General features: G+C 31.1%; 1 protein-coding gene across 1 annotated transcript; it reads right to left on the bottom strand.

Annotated features, from left to right (window-relative positions):
- Positions 1–127: 127 nt before the first annotated feature.
- On the bottom strand, positions 128–6,742 carry LOC137838120 (protein unc-13 homolog). Its single transcript, XM_068647353.1, has 5 exons — positions 5,927–6,742; positions 3,216–4,082; positions 2,416–2,871; positions 2,068–2,257; positions 128–1,974 (listed from the first exon to the last, which is right to left on the bottom strand). The coding sequence occupies exons 1-5, from the start codon at positions 6,335–6,337 to the stop codon at positions 1,043–1,045; spliced, it is 2,856 nt and encodes a 951-aa protein (XP_068503454.1). The 5' UTR covers positions 6,338–6,742; the 3' UTR covers positions 128–1,042.
- Positions 6,743–11,869: the final 5,127 nt, after the last annotated feature.

The raw sequence follows: 11,869 nt of genomic DNA, 5'->3' as shown, positions 1-11,869 counted from the left end.
AAAGTGATGATTGAAATTTAAAGCAGACTTTTTATGCATTTGAAAAATACAATAATTGCGTTATCGTCACCATTCCTGAGTATGGAGTTGGATTCTTCACAATAGCAAAAATTGTTTACTCTTCAAATAATTAAATGCCTTCTAAGATTAATGAAGTTGCACAAATAAATAATGTTTCATTTACAAGATCAAGCTCAAATAGTTTGTTGGAGGAGGGGTGGTGGTAGGAGATTGCAGTGTTGCACAAATAAATAGAACATTCAATTCGAAATTATAAATCAAATAGTAACTAACTATAAATACTTCTCTGTATTACAGTGCCGTCAGTAATTGCGTTTTGACACGAGCTGAAAATACGCCAACAAATTAGCAAAGCCAAGAATCACACCTGTACAACGTATACTGTGAGCATTATTGATGACATGGCACTGATGACATGGCACCATTGATCAGTAAGAGTTGCAACCACCTTTACTTCAATCGTATCCTCAAAAACCAAACCAAACCAGATTTCACAACACAAAAAAAACTAAAATTTTATATGATTGTTTCTTCCTAAGCCTCCATATGTTCTTGTGTTACTCCCATACAAAACAAAACTTAAAAAATACCTTTTTATTCTTCTTGTTTCACCTCCTCCATAGAATTATAAAATCCAAAAGCAATTTTAAAAAATTATATATATTATGGATTACATAATCTCAAAAAGCTAATCTTGGATTCAGAAATAGCTTACACACTATGTAATCCAAAATATATGTTTAAGAAAAAATAGAATTCCAGATTTCCGGATTATGTAATCGGAGACACACATCTGAAAAAAGACTTCCAGATTACATAATCCGGAAGTTAATCTCATTAGAAAAGACTTCCAGATTATGTATCCGGATTACGTAATCCAAAATACTCCATAAAGATATTTTTGAAATACAAAAATTTATGGAGGCGAGAGAAAAACATATGGAGATGCAGGAAGAAGCAGTCAATCTATATTGGGTGGAAGGCGTGGCATATCAGAGTGGCTACTTGTCAGTTGTTAGACTTAAACCTTTGTGGGCAAGTTGTAATTCTTCTTAAGGAACTTAGCAGCTGCTTCATCATTCCTGTTACACAATACTCTCAAAAGTGTGTTTGGTTCTGTGGGGCTCCATTGATCAGCCATTGGAGGCAATGGAAGCCTTGACTTGGCTGTAGAACCATACATTTCCATTGTAAGCTCACTGAATTGCTGAATTATATGCCCAGTATCTGCAGAAAACAAGGGAAGAACACCTCTGATAGTGGTTGAATGCTTTTCTATCAATTCTGTTGGCAAGCCATCTCCATTGGACCAGAACAAGCCAGTCAGAAACTTGAAATCTTCCTCTATAAGAACGGCATCTTGCAGAGAGAAAGCGCGCGATGGACCTCCAGCTAACAAAACCAGCAAGAACCCATCAAAAGAAGCCTGCATCAGTTCAACAATTACTCGTGTTCTAACTTTATCATGCACTGTTGATGATATGATCTCCAAGTATTGCTCAAGCTCCTGAAGATAAAGCTCAATTCTGGCAGATGCAACTTGTCCAACATATAGCTCATCCCAGAGAACATGACTCAGATCATGGAAAACGATTTTGTATGCTATGCATTCACAGAGTTGATGAATGCCTTCCACAGTAGCAGATGCAGAAAGCTTGAACTTCAAGCTCACCCCATTTGCTATATCGTATGCAGCGGATTTAGAACTGCTGAGATTGGCAACTATCCTCTTCTCCAAAACCCCTACCTCCATTCGAATGCGCTGCATAGTGTTGATGCGAACCGACATCTGGGCTATATCAACTGAACTGTTTCCATTTGTGGTTCCAACATGAGCTTTCCTCCTCTGAGCCACTTGTGACTTTTCTTTCTTCCTGAATACACCATTGAATTTTGATTTTGTTGAACACCTGGTCAGTTCTGGCAAAGTTGGGATGAAGCTGCTACGGCTCCCTGCAGATCATAAAAAAGGGAAATTGTGGTCAAGCAGTGATCCAATATCCATGGACTCCTCAGTAAAATAAATGTTATGCAATACATGTTTACCACAGCCAGATTTGGCTTTCAAAATGTACTGTTGGAGGGACTTGTCAAGACCAGACATCAGTTCAGGAAGCAAATCAGCATGCATGGGTATAGGCAACAGAAAGAAAGCCTCCAGAGTATCATCTATGATTCGTAGAACTTCAATAGCAGAAGGCGCAAAGCCCTCTTTATTTGCCTGTGGATTCCATACCTATGGGAAGCAAAGGTGAATTTAAAAATTATATTACTAGTTTTAAGGGTGCACCAACATCACCAAAATATCCTCTTAAAAATTAAATGGAAGGAGAAACACTCTGCTTGATAAAAGAATAAATTTTATGTTCACTTGATTAGATTAAGAGTAACAACCTCTTGTTGTATATTTCGGTCAACCCACTCCCCCAATCTATCTACTCTGATCTTTATCCATGACTTAACCAGAGTAGCAATTACAGCTTCAGCTTCATAAGGTTGCATCTCCCTTATAATGGATTTTCCACCATCTTCACTGTCAACGGAATCGGCCACTGCTATCTGCACCAGATCTTTCTCCAATTTGTCTGCAGCTATCAGCACTTCTATTGCATCAGGTGTCAACTCATTAACACCCTTAACATACTTCTTCAACTCATTTCCATAACACACATGAAGGGTAGCAATGGCAACACCAGCAGCATGAGGATGCCATCTCTTCAGTTTAGGACTAAATATTGCTTTCTCATTAAAAGCCAGTTCAGTAATATCTCGAGCGAGGATAGAAAGAATGGGAAAGACTTTATTCTGTTTTCTTGATGGATGCTTGCTGGGGTCCAGTTTCTCCAATTTCTGCCTTAAAGGAGATTAAAAAAAGTTAGGTCGTACTGATGGCACCACATAGCAGGAGTAGAAAGAAGTTTAAGCTTATAAATTATCCTTGCACAAGTGGTACGCTCTTGCAAAGCATAAAAAGAACTAATACCAACTTTCTAGACATGAGGAAGAGTTGAGGAAAAAAAGTATTTCTAGAACTCGATACTGTAATAGAGAAAAACAGCTGGTTTTATCCAGTTTCAGTCAGTGGTATCAAAAGTAAACCTTATATACAAACATGTCATAATTTGTCATTCGTCTGTACCATCCGAAAGAAAGTGTTCATATTTAATGGAGCATGAATAAATGAGAGAACTTGCCTGAATGAAAACAGCATGCAAAGATGATCTAATATAATTATCAACTCTAGTGTACTCCACATCATCTTCTTTCTTCTTCTTCCGATTGTAGTCATGAGAGAAATCTTCTAATATCTTTGCTGATAATACTGCAAGGGAAACTACACTTTCCATTGATTCAATATTACCATCATTGAAAGTATCATGGTATGCAAGGAGCCTTTTCTCTGCCCAACTTAATATCAAACTCAACGTGTTCCTCAAAATTTTAGAGCAAAGAGGATCTTTTGAGCACCCACTATCTTTCCCAACTTCTGCCAATAAATTACTAGATGCAAACAGAAGATCATTCTCCACTTGGCCAGTCACAACATACATTTGAAACAAGACCCATGAGAAACAAATATTATGCAGCGTCTCATTAATTCCAAGCATAACCCAGGTCTTCTTAATGAGTTCTAAGACCTCATCAACCTCTTCTATCACAGAAGATTCTGCATGAAGATCAAAACATGCTTCCAAAAGAGTTTGGTAGATCCAAAGGTTCAGTGGAAAACCATCAGCCCAGTGGCATGTCTCAGAAATAGACCCAGCAGGTGATCTGCAAGCAAGAGACAATACAGCAGTCCTAAAGGTTTGTATTGATTCACCGTTCTTTCCAATATCCATGGATTTCTCAAGTGCTCTTTGGGTTATTTGCCGGAGGCTCTGTGCAGCAGGGTCTGATTTATCCAAGGGAAGATAAGGATGCAAGAGAAGTCCCACTTCAAGAACCTTCAAATTTCTCCTCAGCCAAACCTCATACTCTTGTTGACTGGGAAAATCAGAACTCCTAAACAACTGGATTAGCTCTAGAGGAAGAACAACTGTCTCCATGCGTCTTCCAAGCTATTTCATGAATAAACACCAAATAGTAAGTTATTACTGTAATTAAACAGATACATCGAACCATAATGCCATGTTCAAACTGTACATTTTGATCCACATATTTCCATGCAACTACAGAGAAATAAATTAAGTGAAATTAACCCTTCTGTAACACTAGGAAGTATATCGCACTTAATGGTCACCAAACAAACAATAAACAGAAGTTATATACAGTTACATAATACTATATACAATCAATAATAGCTGATGTTTATTAGATTCATGTCTATCTTCATCTAGTTTTAAATTACAGTTGCAGTTGTGTTTGTAACTGTGTTGTGGTTTAATTACTTCAACAGTGGGTGGTGAAGTGACTTTGATGTGGGTAGCAGCCACATTTCATTTTTGAAGAAAAGCAGCAGCCCAGTGATCAGCAACTCGAAATCATGATTAATCTCATCAATTAGTTATCTGACATGTTAATAAAGTACATATTGGAGATCCTACATTGTCTAGTGATATGATTACGTTATAATATATAGGTGGGTACAAATCTTACCATACTAAGATGATTTTATGAAATTGAGTTAAACTTAAAGTTTACTTTTTAATACTTATGAACAAGACCTTGCAAGCCAAATCAGCACAAGAAATGACTTTTAATCAAATCAACACTTTTTGGGAGCATGTTATATGGAATTATATTCTCTTCTTACCAATAAGCACTAAGGAAAGTCATATTAAACATTGAAGATAGAATGCATCAAGCATTGTTGCCACCCATAATGAGCAACAATCTATGAGTCACCAATACTTCTATTTGTTTCACATATTTGTTTCTAATAGTCTCCTATATTTCACCAATACATATCTAGGAAGTATCCAAGCCTTTAAATAAAGTTACAAGCATTCAATACAACTTCTTAGTACAGAACATAGAAGCCCTGTCCTTGATGAACCAATGAAAACTCTTCATAAATGATTTCCAGAAAGAAATTAGATTGATATGATTCCTATTTGTAGACTGTATTTATGATGACAATGATTTATAATTTCTTTTGTTTTAGGAATGTTCAATAAGAAAGCTCTTAATTTAGATTTACAAAATTGATTAGGTTTTATGAGTTTTTATACTCATTTAGACAAGTATATTATACACATCTCCTTGTATATATTTTTAGGGTAATTGTATCTGGTACGGTATCTTACACGTACACATCATATCTACTTTTAGAATAATCATATTGTCATAACATATTTGTGCTGCATCTTTGTCATCAAGTTTAGCACAAGTCACAAAGCTATCAAAAGCAAACAATGATTACTTGTGTTCTTGCTTAAAGCCTAAGTAGAACATTTCATCCAATCAACACACTCCGGTAGTCAAATCAAGTCAAACTAAGTATCATTCACTCATTAAAACCTGAACAAGATAAAGACGAACAAAACTTCCACTGCAAGGCAAGCACCCACTTGAGCAAAAAATCAATTTAAAAGTCCAAATTAAACCCTCCAATCCAACCTTAAAAAATTTGAAATCACACACTCCACCCACTTCTCCCTCATAATAAAACAACAATTCCATAACTCTTAATAGCTTCTTCAATTTTAAAGTTGTTAAACATATGAATTTTGGTCTATGATTGTGGTTACTTGAATTTTGGTCTAGTCAGATTACTTGAGGTGTCACTTGTTACTTGAGGTGTAGAATGGCCCAGAAGCTTTATTCAAAAATTAGCTTCTTCAATGTTAGAGCAATTAATTGGATGACAATAACCACTTGAAAACTCATTCCAAACATGAATTCAGATTGATGGATAATTTAAAGTTGATGCAAAATTAAACTCAAAAACTAAATTAAAAACCTGGCCTGCAGCAATTCTGAGCAGTGCTCTTCGAATTCTGGTATCACTCTGCTCAGAAATCCTCATCTGCATTCTAACCAACTCCCCCGTCGTCCCCGAGCGCTTGCTCCCCTTCGACGACGACGTTTTGAGCCCCAGAGCCCTCTTCACCTTGCTCGCCGCAGTCGAAGTCAGCGACCGGTGCAACGACGGCGCCGGCGCCGCCCTATCCCGATCCCCCCTCTCCGACTGCGATATGAACGTCAGCGGCTTCGGCCCCGAACTCCGGCACGCGGCGACTAGGATCTCGTACGCCGTCTCCCGGAGCTCCGATTCTGAGAAATACGGAGCCGGGTCGCCAAACGGAGCTCCGGGAAGGTCCTGAATTGGGTGCACCGGCATGGCGCTCTGGTGGTGTCTCTTTGCGGACATTGCCGGTGACCCAGATAAGGAATTGGAAGGATCTTGATATGGGGTGGCGCAAGTTCGAAGCTTTTTGAGGCTGGTGAAAGTGGAACCTTGGTTTTTCTGCTTGGGTTTCAGAGAAAATGGTGTTGAGAAGTTTGGTTCGTTTGGCCCTTTGTGTGCGTTATTCTTGCTTGACTTTGAAGATAGGTGCGTGGGCCAGTGGGAGAATTGAAGAAAGAGAGAAAAAATAGAAAAAGAGGTGTGAGTGAGTGAGATCGTAGTTTGAAGTTTGAAGTTGAAGAAGAACTTGGCGGTGGTTGCAGAGTGCAGTGGGGACACAGTAAAGGATGAAGGAATAAAGAGGAAAACAAAATTGCATCTTTTGGATTGAGACACATTTTGTTATGCAATTTTTTTAATGCTTTACTTGCTGGATATGATAAGAACAACCTGTTATACATCATCTTTTCTTAATCATTTATTTGCTCGATATCTAACTCTTTTCCTAACACTAATTCAGATATTTTAGTAATTTATTCATTCTTTATTCTTTAGGCAAGCTAATATTTTTTTCTAGTATAAAATTTATTTTTTTATAAATTTAAGGGTTAAATATGGGTTAATGTTTTTCGTTTTGTTTCGTAGTATATAATAGGAAATTGATTTATTTTTGTTCAAACTTTAGGTATGTAATTTTATGGAAATAATTGAAATTGATTATTTTGTATGTAAAATTATTGTTAATTATTTTTAAAGTTTGTTATTTTTTTTTTAAATTTGTTATTGTTTTGATTGTGAAATTGTTATTAATTTTAATATATTAATGAAATAAAACCTCAAATTAATTGAGATATTTATTTTAATTATTTTCATTTTAAAAATATTTTAAAATGGTGTAAAGTTTAATCCAAGAAAAAAATTAATATTATATTATATTATGAAAAAACATATTTAATCTTATATTTAATTACCTGTCACTATTATTGTTGTGATTTGAATTAAATGTTGTGTTAGATTACCCAAAACCATATTTAACCCTAGATTTAATTCAGGTTTATGTATCACCATTATTGTTGTGATTTGAATTTGCTTTATTCATAAATAAGCATATCAATTGTAATTAATGGATAAGATTAATTGTATTATTGGATCTTGAAAGAAATTGTGTCTTCCCTTAGTCTAATTTTTATAAGATAACACAAAATTAAGGTGTTTCTTTTATTTGAATTTTTCAGGAGTTTAAAATTTTTGTATTGGCAGTATAAACAAAATTACGTTACTGGTTATTAATATTATTTACTTTATAACTTTGTTTTAAAATTAGTATAAACTTTTTGTAGAGGATAAAAATAATAATCAAGTGTTATAGTGGATAATTTATTATTGCATAGTAATATAAAAATATTTTGTGTTATCCCTAATTAAACTAATTTTTTTGTTGTATTCTAATAATGATGATGTATGGTATTGTTAAAGGTCAATCTTGTATACTATATTTCTGACACTGATTTGGATTCTTTTATTTATCTTATTCGATTATAGTTTAATTTAGTTATGCTTGTCCTATGTGAAAACGTTAATTTACTTTTATTTTATTTCTCTAAAAAAAGCTTAATCTTATTTTTTGTGAAGATTTTATTTTATTTTGTCAAGCAAAAGGTATAATTAAGAATATTGAAAATTCAAATGAGCTTTGTCTTTTTTTATTTTAAGTTTATCCATAGAGAAAAAAGATATAAAGATTAATTTTAAAGATTTTAATTGTTTTTGGGATTAAAATTTATTGTAATTTCAACTATATATTTAATGCAGTAGTTGAATTGTTTTTGGGATTAAATATTTATTGTATATTTTTTACATTAAATGTGGATTCATAAATATGAAACTTGTTTAATTAATATTGTGAAATATATATTAGTCTTTTTTTTACTAAACTCAAGCCCCCTTGATAATTTTGGTTGTTTTAAATTTTAGACATCCAGAAAACTAAAATGTCTTCAAAGGATAATTCAAATAATGGTAAGCAAACTTAGTCTTAATTAAAAATAATCATAAAATAATTAAAATGTAAAATCCTAAGAAACATGTATAATTATGTAAAAAAAATTATTTTTGTTTCATGGAGTTAATTAGATCAGTGAAATATTCCTTTTCAGACCAACATTTTAAAAGTCTGGCAGAGCAAGAACCGTCAAGCCCATTGGCCCAATTCGAACAGGCCTAGTTGTTCTTGGGCCTCTAATTATAGAGTGCAATCCAACTGGGCCTATGCTTCCTACCCTATATTTTTTCAACCTGCACTATATCAAGTTACGTGAAATAACGAAAATGTCCTTTAGTTATTTTTTAAAATAGATTTAAGGATTTGGTTTTTCTTTCTTTGAGCATTTTTTTTTACCGTTTTGAGTGTGGTTGGTGCTTAGGTCCATTTACATCAAATTGAAGCTAAAATGTCATCTTTATTGAAAATCACACACCACTCCTAATAAAAAAATTATAGGATAAAAACATTAAGGGCATGTTTGGATGACTCCTTGATAAGAACTTTTAGGAGAAAAAACTAAGAAAAATTAAAATTAACTGATCTATTAGTTAAAATTAGTTTTTACCTACGTTAAAAGTGCATATTCTATCATATAACCTCTCTAAATTTTTATTTTTAATTTGTTTATAAACTAAATTTAGCTTATACACAAGTCAATTTCATTTCTTTTTTATTCTCCCCTTAAAATTGTTTATGAAGAAGTTTGTTCAAATATATCCTAACTTACAAAAATCAAAAGTATAATTTATTCCATTAAAAGTATAATTGATGTGTAATTATTAAAAAATAGGTTAATGCTTAGAGAGTTTTTTTTTTGCCAACAAAACTCTTTTAATGCCTCTAATTTAGTCAAGCATTTTCCATTTTAATTGGGTCAACATCTTAGGACATTCTGTTTCAGTTACATTCCTTTAAAGTATTGGGCTTAATGGCCCAATATCCCATTTTAGGGTTTTGCTATTATGGTAGGCTTTTGTTTTATGTACCCTTATTTTTCTACCAGCACCTCCATAAGTTTCGAAATACCAATTTTATTCTTTAGCATTTTATTTCAAACATTCCTCTCCTTTGCGACAATGTGAAACATTTGAATGTAAACTTCAAATCCTCATAATTATTTATTTATTTACATAAAACATTAATAATAATGTTTAATAATAAATTTATCACAATTATCTCGATAAGTATATTAATATTTTTTTAATAATAGTTGTGTAATATGTAAGTGATGAATCAAAACTACTATTTCATATAAACCAAAGTGTCCATTCACATAACTATATAAATCAAAGGTGAGTTGAAAAAAAATATGAACCAAAAATAAATTGAAAAAAATTAAAAAAAAATCTTCTAATGTCATCGAAACTATGCATAAATAGTTATATTTTATAACTAAATAAATATGAGACAATGAGAATCACAACGTGGTTCTTCTTCTAACTTTTGTTCAAATTCAATTAAGAAACAAAGAAAAATAAAAGAAAAGAATTTGAGCACGCGGAGAGAAGAAATGGAAAATTCGAGGCTTTAAGCTTTTTCCACCGACACCACATGCATAATACAAACAATTATAACATTTATATATATATATATATATATATTTGCTTAGGTCCAAAACACAAAATAAAACTCTTATTTCGAAAAGATATAATAATAAATTATTGAATATTTCACTTAAATTTTAAAACATAAGTGGATTTATTTTATCCACCACTTATTAATTTGGTGAGATAAAACGATATATTTAAATTGTGAATTTGTTGGTATAAAAATGAAATAGAGCGAGTTAGAAGTTGGTATGTCAACCTGTTTATATTTTTTAATTTATTTTTATATTACATGTGTAAGATATTAAATTAACTTATTAAAATAAAAAAAAAATTACAATCCAAAGATTGCAAAATTTATCTAATATGATTTGAAAAATGTAAATATATGAAAAAATTTGTACTTTGAACCATGTATATTTACAAATCTAATTTCAATCATTATTGATTAATTTAATACATAAAGCAATACTCTCTTTTTTTAATTTATTCACTTAAAAGCATTACTTTAAAAAATATTTACATAATTAAATATTACATATATATACATATATTAAATAGAATATTAACCTAATATGAAAATAGGTCAACCAACCAATCTACATTTTTAGTAGAGAATATTTCAACAGTGACAACTCTTGTAACAATACCAAAATACTACTTTTTGTTTTAGATTTGTATTGCATATATATATGTAAAAAAAATTGAACCAGATCAATTTTTCAACCCAATTGAAGCCTGTTCAATAAATAAATAAAAATCTAGTTCTTTATACGTAGGTTAATTTTAATTTATGAACAATTTTCTTAAAAAATATTACTAAGAAACTTGTTTAAATATATGTAAAACTATAAATGAATAATATAAATGAATAAATTATTGTTACTTGACGTGTCAGCTTAGTTGAGATGTCTAACACGAAAACTTTAATAATAAAAAAAAATATATATAAATAAATAAAAAATAGATAATTTAATTAAACCCAAAAATAATTAAATGAATTTATAAAGTTATGATAAATATATAATTTTACATAGAGTTATTAATGACAGTTTAAATAATTTTTTTTTCTTAATCTATTAAAACACTTTTTAAGAATAACACTCGAATGTGATAATTGATTTAACGACATTGTATCTTTAACCTTGAAATCGAAACATTAATTAATTTAGTTATATTAATTAATTTAGTTATAGTAAACCTATATTTTGTAAAATGATTTGGTTTGGTTAATTTATTTTTTATTTTTTTAAAAAGATTTGAGAATTGTTGAAAATTGGGAACACAACAAACTTGACATTGAGAGGCCACCAGTAGCTGTACGATTTGCTCTTTTGTCGGTCTTTTGTCGGCCTCAATTATTTGTTCACATTAATCTTCAATTTTTCTTTTAACAACTTTTTTTTTTCTCCAATTTAACATTTTTTTAATATTTCCAATGAAACCTTGTAATAGAAGTTGTTTAAAACAAAACAAAATATTACTTTATAGGTTCCACACGTATTAATTATTTAAAATTAGAAAAGTTATTTTCAAACAGACAATTATTTATCTATAACAACATATATAAAGAGATTCTCTTTATTTTCGTTTTCCAATTTAATCCTTTACAATATTAAAATATAATATATTTTAAATTAAAATTCTAGAGAAGTTTCAATTTGAAAACAAAAACAAACAAAAAAAACTCAATTCCTTACTATTTTATCCTTTAAATAATGATTTTTTAAAATTCAAATATACTTCATATATTAGTTTAATAAAATTTATAATTATTGTGCAGCTCTATGTTTTCGCATTATGAATAACTTTCTCTACGCTGATAAATATATATTTTTTAAATTTCAAATTAAAAATAACTCATAATTATTTGGTAGCATAGAAGTAATTTGCTTATTAAAGTTTTTTTTAAAGTGCATTTTTATTGATACATCATCATGAAACTTATTTCCTCCGGGTTAGGAC

Source organism: Phaseolus vulgaris, chromosome 4 (assembly GCF_000499845.2).
Source record: "Phaseolus vulgaris cultivar G19833 chromosome 4, P. vulgaris v2.0, whole genome shotgun sequence".
Lineage (NCBI taxonomy): Eukaryota > Viridiplantae > Streptophyta > Magnoliopsida > Fabales > Fabaceae > Phaseolus > Phaseolus vulgaris.
This window is presented reverse-complemented; position numbering and strand designations above follow the sequence as displayed.